Source organism: Sinocyclocheilus rhinocerous, unplaced genomic scaffold (assembly GCF_001515625.1).
Source record: "Sinocyclocheilus rhinocerous isolate Xijiao unplaced genomic scaffold, SAMN03320098_v1.1 scaffold1708, whole genome shotgun sequence".
Lineage (NCBI taxonomy): Eukaryota > Metazoa > Chordata > Actinopteri > Cypriniformes > Cyprinidae > Sinocyclocheilus > Sinocyclocheilus rhinocerous.
Window position 1 is genome coordinate 1,323,894 of NW_015648635.1, and position 19,486 is coordinate 1,343,379.

The 19,486-nt window shown below is 36.3% G+C and overlaps 1 protein-coding gene across 1 annotated transcript in view; it reads right to left on the reverse strand.

Annotated features, from left to right (window-relative positions):
• Positions 1-4,061: 4,061 nt before the first annotated feature.
• Positions 4,062-19,486, reverse strand: part of LOC107710138 (putative adenosylhomocysteinase 3) — a 47,875-nt gene continuing 32,450 nt past the window's right edge. Inside the window, exons 2-17 of the mRNA XM_016514868.1 lie at positions 14,707-14,815; positions 14,242-14,385; positions 12,280-12,380; positions 11,930-12,032; positions 11,748-11,842; positions 11,567-11,673; positions 10,978-11,094; positions 10,754-10,817; positions 10,076-10,164; positions 9,726-9,796; positions 8,361-8,455; positions 8,173-8,271; positions 7,188-7,256; positions 6,885-6,963; positions 5,410-5,530; positions 4,062-5,323 (exon numbers count right to left, since the gene is read on the reverse strand). Of these exons, the coding sequence (XP_016370354.1) occupies positions 5,317-5,323; positions 5,410-5,530; positions 6,885-6,963; positions 7,188-7,256; positions 8,173-8,271; positions 8,361-8,455; positions 9,726-9,796; positions 10,076-10,164; positions 10,754-10,817; positions 10,978-11,094; positions 11,567-11,673; positions 11,748-11,842; positions 11,930-12,032; positions 12,280-12,380; positions 14,242-14,385; positions 14,707-14,815 (1,470 nt within the window). The 3' untranslated portion in view covers positions 4,062-5,316. The remainder of the gene's footprint in view (positions 5,324-5,409; positions 5,531-6,884; positions 6,964-7,187; positions 7,257-8,172; positions 8,272-8,360; positions 8,456-9,725; positions 9,797-10,075; positions 10,165-10,753; positions 10,818-10,977; positions 11,095-11,566; positions 11,674-11,747; positions 11,843-11,929; positions 12,033-12,279; positions 12,381-14,241; positions 14,386-14,706; positions 14,816-19,486) is intronic.

The following is a 19,486-nucleotide window of genomic DNA, read 5'->3' on the forward strand; positions in this document are numbered from 1 at the left end:
ATCCGTCCCCGCCACTCTGATTGGCTGCTGATCGCCGATGAGGGCGTGGTTTGACGTAACACCCGAGGCGAGCCACGCCCACACCGCACTAGAGCACGAATATGCAGGTGCTACTACATACAAATTATTTTACTCAAAATGTACTCATTTTAATAAACGTAATAAATGTTCATTGTAATTGCTGTAAACAGCTTCCCAGGGGTTGTTTTTATAAAAATAAAAAATAAATTTTGTAGTTGATGTTATATGAAAATCACATAAATATATAGGCGACGTTTACCATTTATTTTTTCAATTTTGTAAGTCTTAATGCATATATTTATACAAATTTATAAAAACGTACTACTTAAAAATTTTATTTTAAGTATAGGCCTATGAAAATGTTTTAATAACTTTACATACATTATATATATATTTTTATTATTTATTTTTTTTAATTATTATTATTGCTTAAATATAAAAGACAAATACATTCAAATAAAATCTCCAGTCAATCATGTATGGCCTTTAGAAAGTGGTGATACGGACAAACAAAGTGTTATTATTCACATTGAGAAACAGAAAGGTCTACAGCTAGAAAGAGCCACATTGTGACGTTTTTGACGGACCATATTGTGAACACAATGAATTATTGATTGTTGAGATGGAGACACGTTCGTCATGGTGGTCTCTTCACCAGTGTTGGGAGTAACGCATTACAAAAGTAATAATATTACAGTAGTATATTACTTTTTGCTGTAACGCAGTAATATAACGCATTACTAATCAAATTTGGGTAATATTATTACTCGTTACAATCTCAGTAACGCAAGTTACAACAACATATTTTAACTCAAAATTAAGTGGTGAATTTACCAACACCGCAAAACAGCACCAGAGAAAAAAATCCCGCGGGTAAAATAGTTTGTCTATTTCCTGATGCTAGTAACTCAAAAGTAGTGTAATGCATTACAATTCAGAGAGAGTAATATTGTAATGTAACTGATTACTTTCAAAAGACAGTAACTAGTAATATATAATGTATTACATTTTGGAAGTAACTTGCCCAACACTGCTCTTCACATACGAGTCAAGCCGAGTGGGAAGGACACTTCAATTAACATTATGTCCAAAAGAAACGGGACAGACTTTGAAGAAAGGATTCAGGCTGTGGGGGGTCATATTATTTTGCTTTATCTTGTTCAGACATTCACAGAACATCTGAGATAGAAATATGAAAAATATAGTCTTAACCACTGCAATGTTTATCATATTACACTTTTAGCAAATTATTAAACATTATTAGTATCCGTACTTAGCGTCAGGGAAGGCTTGAACTTGAAGACAGTCATTCGTAACAGGTCGAGTGAAAACAACAGACAGTGACTCTCAGCATTTGTGTGTTTGTACAAGTAACCTGAAGGCGTGAGTGACAACAGCAGCTGTTCTTACATCTCAAACCATCATGTGTCCAGAATAAACACCCACTGTTTACAGTCCAGTTACACCTCCGATCCATGACCTCAGTGTCCAGGAATATACAGAGACTAAGCACACCAAGAATAGCATTAAAATACCTTATATTCAGCCAAGATAAAATTTGAGATTTTTTTTCCTAAATGCATCATAAGTTTCATTCAACACATTTCACTGGGACGCCCATATTTAAAATCTCCTAAAGGATCCTGACTCTAAATGACACCTGAAATGACAGGCCAGCAGAAGCTGAGCACTCAGTCACTGTCAACAAACAACCCAGTCTCCTCCTCAAACCTTTGGACATCATGAATATTCAAGCCAGGGTTATTACAGATCATTAAAAGCAAAAGCATAAAAATTAATATTAATAATAAAAAAAATCTTTAATTGGAATAAAAAAAAAATTACATTTGAAATATTTACAATATATATTTTTAAAGACATTTCTCATTTTTATTAACTTGATAACTGAAAACATTAATAAATACAATATAAAATTAAATTAATTAAAATATACCCCAATAACTAATAAAAATTACAAATCACAAAATTACGAAAACCAAATTAAAAGAGAAAATATAAAAATAACTATTCAAACATAAAATATTCTACTTTTTTTCATTTGTGTGACTTCTAAACATCCCAATGTAAAATAGGGAATTATTTGTGCTCTTTATTTTAAATTTATTTCTGGTAGGCTATTAAAACCACACACACACACACCTACAAACAATCAAGTCAAACATGTATACGATAGCCTACTTAAAAAATAAATAAATAAAAATTATAGTGCAGCCTGTAATACCTGCAAAAAATGTTTACATTTGTGATTTTTATTTTTGTTCTTCAAGATTACAGATTATTGCTCATCTACCATCACTTGCAATATTTAAACATTGTTGACAACTCATCATTAAAGACTTTCTTATTTGTAGTGATTTACAACAATAAATATACAGATGTTTTAGCTTCTTTACGTCAACGCTCATTCTCCGTAAGAGGTGCTGGGTGTTGATCTCATGCGCTGCACGTGGTTATAAAAGCATCCGGAAAAATCCCAGGCCTGGAACCACCGTCTACCGCCACACAGCAGCCGAGAAGCATCCGTTTGTGCACACGAGCCCCTTCAAACACATTGTAATGCACATGCACACATATGTACCCTTGCAAATAAAAATTAAATTAAGACAACGGGTTGAACACATTTGAACAAGACGTACACTAACTGATGTGCTTTAGTACAGAGATTGTGTTAATCAGATAAAAGACAGTGAAAGCAAACGTGACAGGAGGGTTATTGAGGAGATATGGGGTATCAATACATTCACATTTTTAATACTAACGTAGACTCTCTGGACACAAACTACAAGAGCAGCACATACTAACAACGTAAGAGGAACAATTATTTAACCTGTCTTGTGTTTGTAGGGAAAGCAAGTGTTTGAGAGAAAATGTAACACTGTTATATGCCTTTAGGGTTTTGTAAAGTTGATGTGAGCAGCCTAGAGTTTAAAAGGGTCCCTGGAACTGTAATGTAATAATTTGTCATATAACAAGAACCATAGAGCCCAAAGTATACTTCCGTTTTTACACATAGGCTAGGGTACGTATAAAGTTCATGTGACGAGAATGTAATCATAAGCACAGTCATCACAATCACAGCCTGATTTTTCTAACCGCACATGTAATATACTTATTTACTCATAATTGCAAGATTATCGCTCACAATTCTGAGAAGTCAGAATTGAGAGATAAAGTTGCAATTACTCGTAAAAAAACAAAAAAACTATTGAGATATAAACTCAGATTTGCAAGATATAAATGCAGAACTGAGATAAATTCGCAATTCTGATAAAAAAAAGGTCTCAATTGAGAGATGTCAACTTGCAATTGCAAGAAATTAACTCGCTTTTCTATGAAGTCTGAAGAGTGAGATAAAGTCACAATTACATCGCAATTCTGTAAAAACAAAAACAGGATATAAACCCAAGAAGAAAAGTCCAAACTTTAAGATATAAAGCCGCAACTGCGAGAAAAAAAAAAGTCTGAATTGTGAGATGCAAATTCGGAATTGCAAGAAAAAAGTCAGAGTTGCAAGTTTATATCTCGCAATTCTGTGTTTATCTCACAGTTTTGAGAAAACAAAGTCCAAAATGTGAGCGAAAAAGTCTCAATTGAATTTTTTTTTTATTCCGCGACTGAAATGGGCTTCAATTGGAAATGCCCGAGCCACTGTTTCACAGTTGGAAAAGAAACCGAGACAAGAAGACATTTTTATCGCTCTTAATTTTTTGGAGAGAAAAAGTGCAGACACTGGACAAGTATGAGTCTTTCTAGTGCGCATGTGTCGAGCGCCTGGATTACTTTGAATGGCTGTGCATTCGACTGTGCATTACAAAAAAATCAAAGAATACTTGGACAATCAGGACAATCAAAGAAAAGTACTTTGGCTAACTGACACAGACATCCATGTGAGACGGTCCTGAGCGAAGGAAAGTGACGCCATATTAAACAGGAAACGGACAAGGTCATTTTGATTCCCTTTATGACAAACACAGATGGCAAAGAGAAGATAAATATCTGCCATAAAGATTTTCAGAAGTGTAGTAAAATAAAGGTCCCAATTTTATTATATTTGAATATCCAAGTCACAAAGGCAGCTTTTGCTCTACAGGCCTGCAAACAGCAAAACTATCCTCTGTAATGAGTACACAGTTGGTCTTGGCTTCAGTTCACACACATTTCTCTCCCACTGTGTTCTAGACTAAATCTGGAGAGGACCTGGAAAGAAACTCGGTACCGGATTAACTGTACATTTGGTATCTCATTGATATAGACTCTACTTCACAGTATATAAAACAAGGGTTTCATTAAATGTCATATTACATGAGAGTATCTTATAACATTAAATTGCTTATTTTTTATAATGACAGAGGATGAGTTCATAGGAACAAAATATGATGGCAGAAGAAAAAGTAAAAAAAAAAAATCATAAATATTTTAATATACACACCTGTGATTACACAGCCTGACGAGTTTTAGCAATATCTTGGATAGATCGCGCACAGTTTGAGCGTTTCAATCTCAAACATCAATACTGGTGTTCTTGGAAACAGTGTGGAAGGAGCGTGTTGCGTTTGAAAGGGAAATTTGAAATGCTAACTCCTCAGCCAATAAGATTCCAGTCTAAGTGAACAGAGGAGATAAGCCCCGCCCCCGAATCGTTCACAATCCAGTAAAAGTTCAACAGTTTTTATTTAGAACCGAGAGCGCAAAAATGTTAAAATTTGCTGTAAAAATTAATACAAGTTTTAAAAAATAAACAACAAAATTTGAATCGTGTGATCAACTAAAAGAACGATTCGAACCCCTGCACCCGACCGTAATTCTGTCCCACCCCCCATATTACATACAGCAAAAAAAACACATGTAGAAAACTAGAGAACAGGACAACGTGGCATGTCCATGACTAAATTATCAGGTATGATCGAACATTGTTTTTCTTGTCTTTACCGGAATTTAAAATTAAACAATAAAAGATCTCTAAATGGATTACATAGAACTAACACATGAAGCTAAGAAAAGATGAAATGGTGAAATTTCCATGAAAACGTCGCTAGGTTGCACCACTGGCAGTAGCAGCTCATAAAAGGTTAGCTATGTTATTCTAGCGTAAAATAAATAAACACTGCCGTAGCGATAATTAGCCATGCCCTTCACCCCCCAGCCAATCAGATCAGGGCTTCTCCCTCCCCTCCAAATGCAGGCTGTGACACACAGCTCTGTCTCGCCTTAGTCTGTATGAATTATGGAGTCTTGGTAATTTCTTTAGTCTTCGTTTCTCATCTGTGAATGGGTCTAGTACCTAAAAATGAAACATTGCAAGCAATTGTTAAACATAATAAAAGACAGGAGTTTTTAATCATAAAGGCTTATCATGCAGCCGCTGACCTGTAGTAGTTTGGCTTAAAGGGTCCATTCTTGTTCAGGCCGAGGTATTTGGCCTGTTCATCAGATAGTTCAGTCAAATGTGCATCAAAAGTGGGGAGATGAAGGCTGGCCACGTACTCATCTGCAGAAAAAGCAGATTAGCATTTTTTAAGCACATTTTAAACATCGTGCATCAAGAAAAGTCACATTTTGATTTAATATTTAGAATTTGGCACCATATTTCAGTGCCAATTTTTAGCACCTACTGGAGTGTTGAACCACAGTGGTATATTCAAAAATAGAAAAAACTAAATAGCTAATTATATATATAAGTAATATTGTGGAATATTATTATAAATTGAAATAACTATTTCTATTTGAATATATTTTAAAACATTATTTATTCCTGTGATCAAAGCTGAATTTTCAGCATCATTACTCCATATATATATATATATATATATATATATACACACACACACGTATATATACATATTTATATTATATAATCTGGTTTCACTTCATCAAAAATTTTCATAAGAAACAACTGAAAAGTAAAGAGTCCTAGAGGAGTCAAAATGTACACAAATACAACATAACTGGCTCACAAACTTCATGAATATTTCAAAAATCACACTCTGCAAACAAAAGGCTATTTAAATATTAATATTTTACTTCTGATGCAAAGATTCAGATAATAAAGGAAACTCATCTCCAATCAGAAAAGCGATTGGCCAATTTCATTTTGCGGGCAAAAAGAGGTCAATTGTCTCATCACTAGCAGAGCGAAGTATAAAGCACAACTCACTTTTAAACCAAGCAGATTTCTGTTGGTCAGCTTGGTGAATTCAACTTGAAAAAGAGAGAAATCTGCTGCAGAACTTTTTCACTCTCACACAAAATTTCCAATTGTATGGAGTCCTATTGTGTCACAACTCAAAAATGTCACAGACCAAATGTAAATGTGACCGTATTTTAAATGACTACAATCAATTACTCATAACTCTCCAGCTCCTCTTAAAGAGGCCGTTTGGGATTCAATCTTTTGTCTGTGAGCGTCAGCTGAAGGTTTGGAAGGAAAAGCTGAAGAGCAGTGGACAGGATGAGAGATCGTGGAGGGAGAAGTGGCAGCCGTTTGTGACAGCATGACCTATTTTCAGCTGTCTCCTGCTCCTCAGGGTCTGCGCAGGATCCCACATGGCTAAACTCTCTACGACTAATGCTGCAAAAGACACTGAGTCTTTCAACAGGCTGAAAACATCTGTGCACGGCGCAGACTAAACCAATTACAACGATTACACCCCTAGACGGCCCTAATATTAAGACAACATTTGAGGATTTCACTTAAATCCTGGGTTTATTGCATGTGACGCTTGTCTTAGTGGAAGATAAGCAGCACAGAACTCTCAAATAGTTCGTTTCAGGTCATGCATAACCATTCATTTACACATGGCATTTTTTATGCACATGCATGTATTTATATCAATGCATCATACCCATTTTTTTAGGCAGCAGGTAGACGTCCTGTTTGTAGCGGCCTTCAGGAGCATTGTACAGCTCTATCAGAGCCAGCGCCTGGGGAAAAAAGGAGCAAGAAATCAGTCACCATGACAACAGCAAGGCAGTGGCACACACACTTTAAGTGCCTGAGGTTCATACTCTCACACAGCACACAGACTGAGAAACCAATTCTCTGATTGGACTATGAAGTCAAATTCTCCTTTCATGCAAGCAAAAGCACATTATCCATTTAATAAAGTCATTTGTGTTCATTTTTCACTCTTTGACTCTCGTCTCACCTGGGTAGTCGCAGTGATGGACAGCACAAAGGTCGGAACAGTGGAGCAGCTCAGGTTTAGGAGGCGACCCTGGAAATATATACAGTATATGGATTTGATAAGACATTAAAATTCTAACAAACTGTGTTTTCAGTTACATTTTAATCTTAACTTCTTTTATCTCCTTCATAATACCTGTGCAATGTCCGACTGGTTAAATTAAACTTGCCTTGCCTACAGGAAGATACATCCCAGATATTTAGCCACACTATATATAAAACAAATCTATTTACATGCATAAATGCATTTACATATATATAGACATTTAATTTTAATTAAAAAAAAAAAATCTACAATTAACCCTAAAACCATAAAAAAATTGCATTACCTAAAGTAAAATAAATGTTAACTAAAATATTAAAAAAAGTTTTAAAGTTTTTATTTCAGCTAGTTGCCAAGGCTTCATTTCATTTTTTATTTTAGTTTAACTTGAAGTACAAAAATAACTAAAATTAAAATTAAAATTAAAATGAACTAATAACTATAGAACTATAAAACCAAAACAAATAAAAATGACACTACCAAAAAATACAAATGCTACACTACAAATTTACCAAAAATGTAACTAAAATTAAAATGAAAATGGAAAATATAAACAAACTCAAAATATTAATAAAAACTATTACAGTTTATCAATTATATAAAATAACACCGCAATGTAACTGTGATCACATTAAGACATTTTAAAGATGTATTTTACATTCCCTCCAGTTTTTTGCAATTCAGCACAATACAAGTGCATCTTGATGCAAGTTTTCACTTAAACATAGTCGGCTGAAAGTGAATGTAAACATTTTGGAGAAAATTGGATGTGTATCAAAATCAGTCATTTTGATCATTAAAAAATCAAAATAATAATATTAATAAATAAATAAAAACTCTGAAATACTGGCAGGCTTTCTTTTACTCTAAATAGTCTTAAAGCAAAATTTTCAATCTCTCTAACCTCTGCCAGCAGCACTATTCTCTTTCCATCTGGCCAGATCACATGATCCACCTGCGACCTCACCCGCTCCCAGGTCAGTTCGGGGGTTCGCAGACTGGCCTGAAAAGTTGGAAGAAGATGGTCAACTTTCAGACACTTGTTTACATACATACGTGTGAATAGACTATGGGTTAGAGCAGTTTCCTCACCACATCAATCTCAGTGTTGGAGTGGCCCATGTTGCAGACGATACAGCCGTTCTTCATGCGGTCCATGTACTCTCTTACTACCACGTTTTTATTTCCTACGGAAACCACATACAACAAGAGTGAGATGAATGCGAATGAGAAACCCTGAAAGCTTCTTGGTTTAGTTGATTAAAGGAGCTTCGGGAAAGAAACTGATCTAAAATGACTCAAAGAGCCACATAATCCTGAAGTCCCTCGTTCTCCACCTGTCTTTCCCCACATAACCACTAAATGAATCCAAAGAAGTCAAAATGCAATTACTACCGAAAGCAATTTCATCCACATGAGCAACACAGCTGCCTGCAGATTGAACGGTGATTCAGGTTTGATTCTTTAACTGTCCTGTTCATACTATATCTTACAGGAACGGCTAGAAATGGGTCTATAATCAGAACTTTTGTCAAACTACATTTCATTGAAATTCAAGACTGACTGCAGCTCAGGCATAATTACTTGAAGTGTATACTAGTCTCAGATGCAATTAACTTTAGGAAGAACAATCTATACTAAAATCACTGCATTTGCATAGTGCAGTGAGAGGTAGAATGCAGTAAACACTAGCTGATAGCTCAAATAGCCTTCATAACCTCATTTAAAAACATGTTAAAAAAAATTATATTTATCTATACTAAAATCACTGCATTTGCATAGTGCAGTGAGAGGTAGAATGCAGTTACACAGGCAATAAACTGTGCTCAGTTATATAACAGAGTATCATTCTGCAGCAGTGTAGTGTCTGTTAAACACTAGCTGATAGCTCAAATAGCCTTCATAACCTCATTTAAAAACATGTTAAAAAAAATTATATTTATTTTAAAAAATGTACAAATAATTATTTTAAAAATAATTATTACTTAAAATATATAATAAAATATAATACTACTACTACTACTACAAAAAAAAAAAATATCATATTAAAAAAATAAAATTAAAATTATATTTATTTTTAAAATAGTAATTATTTAAAACATACAATCAAATCTATAACAACAACAAGAATGATAACAATAACAATAATTTTTAATAAATTCAAATGAAGTTATAATATTTAAATAGCAAGGGGGAGTGCAGAAATTAAATGACCTAAATCACCTAAAAATAAAAATTCAGTCATAATTTAATGGAACACAATAGGAGAAACTTTAAAGTATGTTAGTTTTTTCCAAGCTATTACAAAGAATGGGCACAGCAGCTTTCAACTTTAAAAAAAGATGCAAAAAGTAGAGAAAATTTTTCTTTTTTGGGTAAATTGTCATTTAAATCAAGGGTCAGTCAGAATAATAAACCTTTGAAATTTACTACAATCAAAATCAGATTCAAAAATACCTGTGCAGGTGATGACAATGTCGACTTGTCTGATGACTTCATTGAGTTTAACCAGCCTAAAGCCATCCATGCTGTGTGATGACAAATATAAATTAGTCTTTTCTAATGAGTAAAAATGAAAAATAAACAGCATGAGACTGAATTCTGAATGAGAACCTTGCAGAACATGATAGTTTGAATCAGGCGCGCAAAAATGCTGAACACACAGTCTTGGAGAATCATTCACCACTCAAATGCTGGTTCACAATGTATTAACACATTAGAATGACATTAAGTGTAATATAATGGCATGTAAAGGGCATCGCTGCTGTTGAGGAAATGCTGAATCAGTGAAAGCGGCTGTGACTCACCAGGCCTGTAGGGCACAGATGGGGTCGATCTCAGTGACATAGACGATGGAGCCCATCGCTTTGAGAGCAGCACAGCAGCCTTTTCCCACCTTATTACACACAACAGGATTTACAGAAATGACTCGGAACAAAAAGGTTAAATGTATCTGTGAAAATATATACTCTATGTAGCACACAATGTGACTGACACAAACAGGGCAAATTCAAAATCCTTTGATGTTCCTGGAAAAACATTCCTGTTAGACTTTATTATTAGAAAGCAAAAGAAATATTCCTGGGGTTTTCTGTCCTCTAGTGGCCATATCTGGTATCTGCTTATTATTGCAGTAATGCAGCAGTACAGTGGAGGTGTGGTCAGCAAAAGTGAGTGACAGATGAAATAGAATATTCTAAAAGTTAACAAAATCATTCTAAAATGGTTTGGGTTAAGCCAATTAGACAGATATGAAATAATTTTCATATTTTAACTCTTTACCGTGCATTTTCTAAATGTAAAAATCCTTTTTTAGATTTTGCAAGACTGGATATGTCAGATATCAGTCCTTCAAATAAACAGATTTGAACAAGTGTACTTTTACATAAAGTCCAAGAACATCCTGAAGATCTAAATGCAGCTCTCTAGAGGTTCTCATAGGAAACTGTTATAAGCTGGCAACATTTGCCACCTAATGATCTCACCTCCCCATATCCACACACCACCACCTGCTTCCCTCCAAACATCACATCTGTGGTCCTCTTTAGACTTGAACACAAAACACAAACACGCTCAGTAAAACCACAGGCCGAAATTAACCACACAATTCCTGCGGAACCGAAAAGACAAGTACTTTACACACACACACACACTGTGTTAAACATATTGATTGGGAAAACTATTTTAAGTGCCTTTATAAGAGACATACCCATCCAAGATGGATTCACGGCAGCAGTACAGGTTGTCAAATTTCTGCTTGGTCACTGAATCGTTAACATTCATCGCGGGCACACACAACTTGCCAGCCTTTGACAGCTGGTATAACCTAGAAAATAAAATGTTTAGCAAAAACAAAAAAAAAAACACACACACAAAGACAAATTTTGAAGGATTAATCTTGATGACCACTATATATAATATAGAATCAATACATATATATATACATATATATTAAATGGTCATTATAATTAATATACTTGTTCATATTATGCATTACAAAAAATTTTATTAAAAAAAATCTTACAATGTTACAAAAAAAAAATCTTAATTATCCCAAACATTTGACTGGTAGAATATATTCTAAAATATTATACTTCAATCACATTTGCCAGTTCCACTATTTGCCACTAGATGGAGACATTCCCTTTTGATTTGAAAAAAACAATTGCAGTCCCCACATTATTGTCCAATTGCATTCTAAATCTAAAGTTTTCACTTAATCCACATCAAAAGCCAAAAATAGAACATTATTTAATGCATTTAACAAACTCAAGTCCTTCATAAATGACTATAATCACCTGTGAACTCCAGTCACGCTCTCCTCTACGATGCCTTTGATCTTTTTGAACATGCTGGGATATTTCTTATAGATCCAGTGAGTCAAATCTCCTCCATCATCTAAGATCTACGAGACATAAGCTGTTAAAATGCTGAACATTCATAATATTTCACTTCTCTAAATGTAAATAGTCCAGCTACCATGTTGGGCTGCCAGCCTTCCACGTTAACACAGCGATCGATACACCACCAGAAATCATCCTCCGATTCGCCCTTCCAGGCAAACACTGAGAAACCTGCCAGAGACGACACACGAGTTGTTCAGGACAAAAAAGTATGAAAGAACAAAAAGGAAATAATAATAAGAAAGGAAAAATATTTACCTCCTTCGGCCAGAGCGGCTGCTACCTCGTTTTGAGTGGAGTAGATGTTACAGGCGGCCCACCTGCACTGAGCGCCCAGAGCAGAGAGGGTCTCCATCAACACCTGCAGACACACACAAACAATGCATTACTGAAACACAGATGTCAGTCTGCTCTCAAAAAATGAGCATTATTTTTGAAAACATCCTCACAAATATGGCACGAAAGTAAAAAAGTTTCTAAATGGGCCAAATAATGTCCTAAAAAGGTGTTGGGTTAGGATTAGGGTGTTGGAATTATAGTGTAATTTACTTAATTTAAGAACAAATCAAGTTAATATTAGGTATTTTCGTGTGTGTACAGAAACTCACAGCAGTCTGTGCAGTGATGTGGGTGCAACCCACAATTTTGGCTCCAGCCAATGGCTTCTCTCCCTGAGCTCTTTTTCTCAAAGCCATGAGAGCCGGCATCTCTACAGCGCACAGATACACAATAGTCATTAATGCATGCTTTTAATATTAAACTAAAAAGTGATTATCGCATGCACATCCTTGACTTAAAGCAACACTGTGTAACTTTTAGTTTTGGTAATTATGCGAGTTGTGCTTCATGAATCTGATGGGTTGAGGCGCATCTCTGTGCTCATGGTTACAAATGATCACATTACCAGTGCGAATGTCACTAATAACACTAAAACTATCATAATATCAAAACACAGATATCTGAAAAATGTGTCTTAAGAGGTTAAAAATGTTCAAACGTTTTGGCATCGGTGACATTATATATATAATGGTTGCTATTCATATCAAGTAATGATGGAAACTATAACTTGGAAAGGTTATTTAGAGGCAAATGGACCAAAGCAGTAAATGGTTTAGAGATTTGCATTGTTACCAGTGTAAACATTGTTTTGTGAATCTAGTCAATGCACAGAAAATGTGCTGCTATGCTACATGTGATTTGTGATTAATTACAGGTACTGTCTGCTTATGGAAGCTTGTTCCTGCCACGGGTTAGAAAAAAAAGGTTATTGCACCTTTTTCTCTCACAGTTCAGACTTTTTTCCCCTCGCAATTCTGAGTTTAAATGATGAAAGTATGCAGCTTCCCGAGAAATCCATCCTGACAACTCTTTATAAATATAAATAACTAGAAGATGGTTTTATGACGTACTCGTAGGGCTGGGCGATTTAGCAAAAAAATTAAATCTCGATTTTTTTCAGAACGTTTTTTTCTCAGAACTTAAAAATGTCACTTCAACATGATTCAAATAGCTTTTTCTTTATTAACACTCTATTTAAGGAAAATTCTATTCTAAATGCAGCACACATGAAGTTGTCAACATGATGTAAATGTTAAACAAATCACTTGTTAAATATCTTTGCAGAAAAGATGCATGAACTACAACTACATCCTGTACAAACTTGTCTTATAGCCTACATGTTATATGTTCAGAAATAATAGGCTACAATGAAAATGCTTAAAAAAAAAATCTCAACAGTCAAAGTAATTCAAATTCAAAATGAGTGCTTTTATACATAGAATCCGAAAATTTTACATTTCTAAACTGCGCACTTGTAAATATATCTGTACATTAATTTAAACAATTACATTTCTCTATATTTCTACTTCTGTACATAGTGCATTATTTAATTTTCTTTTTTCTTATATTAGTGTTATACTCCATCTCTACTGTGTAATTTCTATGTCTGCTGCACTAGTTTGCACTATGTCCATACTTCTGCACTGGAAGCTCCTGTCATTAAGTCAAATTCCTTGTCCTTGTCGTGAGCGGTTAATCACGTGTGCGGTCGGATCGTTCTTTTCTCTTTACTGTTATGATTGGCATATTGTCAGTGTCTAATTGTAGCATTTGATAATATTTCTATTCAAAATCGCGATTCCTCGATTTATACAAAATAAAATCACGGCAAAACATTAAATTCGAATTAATCGATTAAATCGGAAAAATCGCCCAGCCCTACGTACTCGCTCATTTAAATTGTTTTACATTTGACACAGGCTGTGTGTAAGTGCACACTAGAGTATTTGGCCATGTGGTTATGAGGGGCTGAAGGGGGCGCCCTGCTGTCTCACAGCACACACTGAACATATGGCCCCTCAGCAGCACAGGAAGAACATCAAAACATGCTTCACTTGAGCTCACACAAACACACTTTTACTTCACACATAAACAAATACCAGCGGCTTAATATGTTGACAGGCCTGCGGACAACACAAAGAGTGAGCGGCATTGCACAATCAGCCGTCACGCTCGTAAACAGTTATAGCTTGTCGGCACATGAACATTAAGACACACAGGGCCCTTCCAACCTTGCTCGGCAATCTCGATCTCCCTGCGTCCGAAGTCGGCCTGTTTGATGTTCTTAATGCAGAAGTCTGCATTGCCCTTGGAGTTCTTCTGCTGTTTGTCGCGGGGAGAGGTTTCGTCATCGGAGCTGTCAGTGTACGAGGCAGCTGAAAAAGGGAATAATAAAGAAAAAACACACATCTACATAATTTATCTGTTTCTCCATGAACACAGTCCTAAGACAGCCCTGCAGGAATGTAGATTTGACTTCCCTACCTACAATCTACTCTCCTTTATCAATGTAATCCTCTTAAAGAGGCCTGCCAGAGAACCCACACAGGAAAGCCTTTGTTCACATGACTTCACCTGACACTCTGCATTAGACCCTTGACGTATGGTAACACATTATGTAGCCCACCTGACTGAGGTTTAACAGGACGTGCACGCGTGACTGTACAGTGGGTATTGGTGCTTGTACAACGTCATACCTGAGCCGTAACTGTCTGTAGAAGACTGTGAGATGGAGCGAGACAAAGACCTGCGGCTGATCTTGGTGGGACGTTTGTTGAACTCCTGCTTCTGGTCTGCAAACTGGATCTGTCATGAAAAAGGGTGGGAGGTCGGGACAAGAGAGAGAGAGAGAAAAGACCAGAGTGAGAAACATTATAGTGAGAAAAAGAAAGAAAGACTTTGAAAGAAGTCTCATGTTCACCAAGTCACGTGATCCTTCAGAAATCATTGTAATATGCCGATTTGGTGTTTATGAAACATTATTTCTTATTATAATCAATGCTAAAAACAGCTGTGCTGCTTAATTTGTTTTGTGAAACTTATGATAAATATTTTCAGAATTCTTTGAAAATCTCTTATAACAAAAAAAAACAGGTCTTTACTGTTACTTTAATTTAACTACTTGTTGGAAAATTTCATTTAACTACATGTTATTGCTTTATTTTTGTTATATATATATATATATATATATATATATATATATACACACACACACACACACAAATATTTTAAAACAATAACATTACTGTTACTTTTGAACAATTTAATACATCCTTGCTAATTATTTCTATATATATATACACACACACACTGTATACACACACACTAACACACAATATATATTTTATTAACAATAACTTCACCTCGTGCATACTTGCTGACGTTGGATTTCACTCCCCAAATTATCTTTAAACTGTTTTCAATTTTTCTGAGCTGTAATACTCTGTCAGATAATGCTTTACAGTGTGCCTATTACCACAGGAAGTGACAAACAAGTATGTAAACAATGACCAGCCCCAGCACAATGCTACAATTCACACATTAAGCTGAACATCAGGAATAAGCCCTTAATTGGAAAGTGAGAAGAAAATTATTTAGATCCATCCTAATCTTTAACACAATTTGACCTGCCAGGTAGGTAGGTAGGTACTTCGTGTATCCCACAGTTAGGCAGGTTTAAAGGTGATCATTTCGATATCATAACCTTGATAACTCCAACAGTATCCTTTATAAATTCAGTCGGCCACCACTAATCTGCTCTCAATGACAGTCTGGAGCGGAAACATTTGAGAGCTCATTGTAGACGTGTCTGTAAACTGCTCTACTATTAATGGCCTGGCAGCTGTTGCCTGAAGAGAGGAACACGCTGCGTGAACCGTGAGAGGATTACGGCGCGGTGCAGTCATGCCCTGCTGACGTTATTATCTGAGTCAACAGCAAGCCTCAAATCCCCCCGCTCCATCAAGAGATTTTTAAAAGCACGACTATTACATAACCCCGTGCCATATCGGTGTTCAATCAACCATGCACTGAGTGATCGCAGTGATTAATCTTCAGGCTTTAGGACGAAGCTATAGGAGGTGCTGTTTTCAGGATGGATGGATGGATGGCTTTTAGACCATGAGTAAAACACACAGTTATGCAGACAAGTATAAGGTCCAGACTTACAGAGACCTTGATTCACACAAACACACCACTGTGCCCGAAAGCACTTGAGCAATTGTCACTTGCAGGGGTTTTGCGACAATAACGCTACAGAGAAACAAACACCCGTGGACTCTGTGAACTTCAATTTGGCACCTGTTTATCTCTTATCACTTGGCACAAATGGCTGAAGGACTGTATTGTGAACGTTTCATTGTACAGGAAACACACTCTCCCAAATCACATACTCACAGGAAAAACATGATACTAATCTGATAAGAAAAAGCTCAGAATTCTCAGATTCAATGAGAAATATGGCAAAAAATAAATAAATACATTTCCAGGATTCACCATCTAAAAATAGCCTACTACTCTGGTCCAAAGCTTGGTTAGAATCGTAAGTGTTTGACTTGGAACGCTCTGCAAAAGACAGCAATTCTGCAAAAAGACTCAACTCACAATTGATACCAATTGAGTTTGATGTTTCTAAGCTAACAGCATGATACTCCATGTATAAAAATACATTGCACTTCAAGGTTGGAGTGGGAATCAAACTTCATCAGAACAGCATTCTTGCAATGCAACTGGAGACAGGCAAGTACACAACATTAAGATTAAAAGGCACTGTTTGGTGTTCAACTGTGTTAACTACTGTGCTCACCCACAGAGTCAGACAGTGTTCCTTTTCACTCAAAATTTCCCATTTTTTATTCTGATACAGCTTGGTTTGTTGGACCGTTGGGTCAGACAACCAAATTGCTCCAAAGTTTGTTTTGTCCACTGGGTCGGACAACCAAACCAGTTCAGAGTTTGTTATGTCTATTGGGTCGGACAACCAAACCAGTTCAGAGTTTGTTATGTCTATTGGGTCGGACTACCAAACCATTCCAGAGTTTGTTATGTCCATTGGGTCGGACTACCAAACCATTCCAGAGTTCCTTTTCAATTGGTTGAGTTGTCCAGGTGATCTCGGACCGATTATTTTGGTGCGGATCCAAGAATTTCATATTTGCCTAAAATAACCCAACTAAGGGAGAAAATACTGAAAGTTCTGAAACAAACATTCCAAATGAGCCAGGTGTAAAAACCCAGTGAATCTGCATTTGCACCAGGCTGACAGATCAAGTCTAACAGGGGTCAAAGAGATTGTGCTGGACCCCCTCTCGCTCTCTACGGCAGAAAACAAACATTGCATCCTGCAAATCCACCTTGATCACACAGATGGCTCTGGACTATTTTCATTCCAGAAGTTTAAGCTTTCAGCCCCCAGGAATGCCAGAAGACCACCCTGTCACTTTCTCCCCTCTTACCTTCTTAACTGAGGGCTCGGAGATCTCTCCATCCTTCTTTTTCTTGAGCATGACACACAGGAAAGCAAAGAGAGACAGAAAGAAACCGAGCAACAAAAGGGAAGGGACCGGTGGAGAGGAAGTAGAGTTTTATACCAGCTTTACATGTGGCCAGTCTGAACTGATTCCATGGCCTGTGCAGCACAATGCTAGACTGTTTCCCTTTGGGGGTTTTTGTGCATCTCTCTTTTAATTGTTAATTGTTTAGAGGCTGAAACGATTCTGGTCAGAGTTGGCAAAACGTGTGTGTGTGTGTGTGTGTGTGTGTGTGGAGGCTTTTAGGAGGTGATTACTGCGTCTCATGCTCAAGATAATGAAACATGCCAAGGACACATACACTGCCACCACTGGTCCTGACAAGGAGCTCTTTGTGTTTTTCTGGTCCTAGAATACAGAAGAAGGCAACAGACCGGAAGTACAAGAGGGACAATTACTCTGGCATGTTCTTGAGTTCTTTAAACTCACCTTTATGACGAACATCAACGTCATGGTCGCCGGTTTAGCTTGTTGATTATCAACTGTTAGCCTTTAACAAGAAAAATGTGCCAAGACTTTACAAACAGTTCAACATTGTAAAGCAAACAAATTGCTGATGGATGTTTTATGATGGCCCAATCTTGAAAACAGTGCTAATGAGCTGGAGGTCGTCCTATAAGAATATGGTGGTCCACATCTCCTGTGAGCTCCTTTGTGAAATGTATTAGAGGTGTGGTTTAAAATCTTTTTCCCAGTATGACTTCATACCTTTCCCATGGACCTGGATCATGCATTACTTTATCTAGGGAGTTTAGAAAGTCAAATATTTGAGAACTATTATCAGTCTTTTATGGGTCTGTGCATTCTGCCGATGTAATTTGCACAACAAAACAGACTAATACACATAAAGCCTTAAATGTAGCTCAAACAGTAGAGCATGACGTCAAGGTCATGGGTTTGATTCCCAGGGAACTGAAAAAATGTGTACCTTGAATGCAATTTAACTGTTTGTATAAAAGTGTCTGCCAAATGCATAGATGTAAATGTTTAGTCCATGCTAGATATTTATTTTAAGGCCAGAAACGTGTATGCAAATACAGATGCAAATGCTTGGCCAGCTTTGCAAATGTGTGGTCTTGTACAAACTAAACGTGTTACTTTCAAATCTTTGGGGCATTAAATCAGATGTGATGTACAGCAGCATGCTATAAACATGTAAGTGCTAACTAACCTAGCAAGATTAGTTATGTAGTAGAACTGAAAGTTTAATGTGTCTATAAAAAGCTGCTTTAGTTTATGTTTATGTATTCCTGTAGCTAAAACAGTAGAGCATGGGATTAGCAACGCCAAGGTCATGGGTTCAGTTCCCAGGAAATGCATAAACAATTATGAGATGTATACCCTGAGCGCAACGTAAGTCGCTTTGGATAAAAGCGTCTGCCAAATGCATAAATGTAAATGTTAATGCCTGCTGCCGCGCCACATGTCGCAACTTGCATTGCATTATACTGTTGTCCAAGCAGACACAGTCCTTTTAAGACGTTTCATGTGTACTAATAAACGTACCGACTTCACCAAGTTCAGAGAGAAGGATTTGAGGTTTTTGAATTACGTTTGTTCCTAATCAGACACTGTCTGCATAGTCTAAGGGTGTATTCACACCAGGAAAGTCGCTAGTTCACTTGCTTTGGTCCGGACCAAATACAATGTTGATTTTTTTTGTTTGGTGCGGTTCGCTTTCACACTGCCCTTTTTGCAAGTGAACCAGAAATTCTATACAATGTTAGTTTAAACATTTAGCCTATATAAATGTGCGCTATTAGGTGCATATCCAATCGTTTGGAAGCTGAAGCGCGCTTCAGGACATCAGTGGAAACAAATTAAATACGCCGTCATTTTTGCTCATAAAGGTAAGAATAATACATCGTTCGGAACTGTAAAGGGTCTATTTTTATTTGTGTGCACTCACAATATCAAGAAAACGTTGTGCTTTTGTAAATAAAAAAAA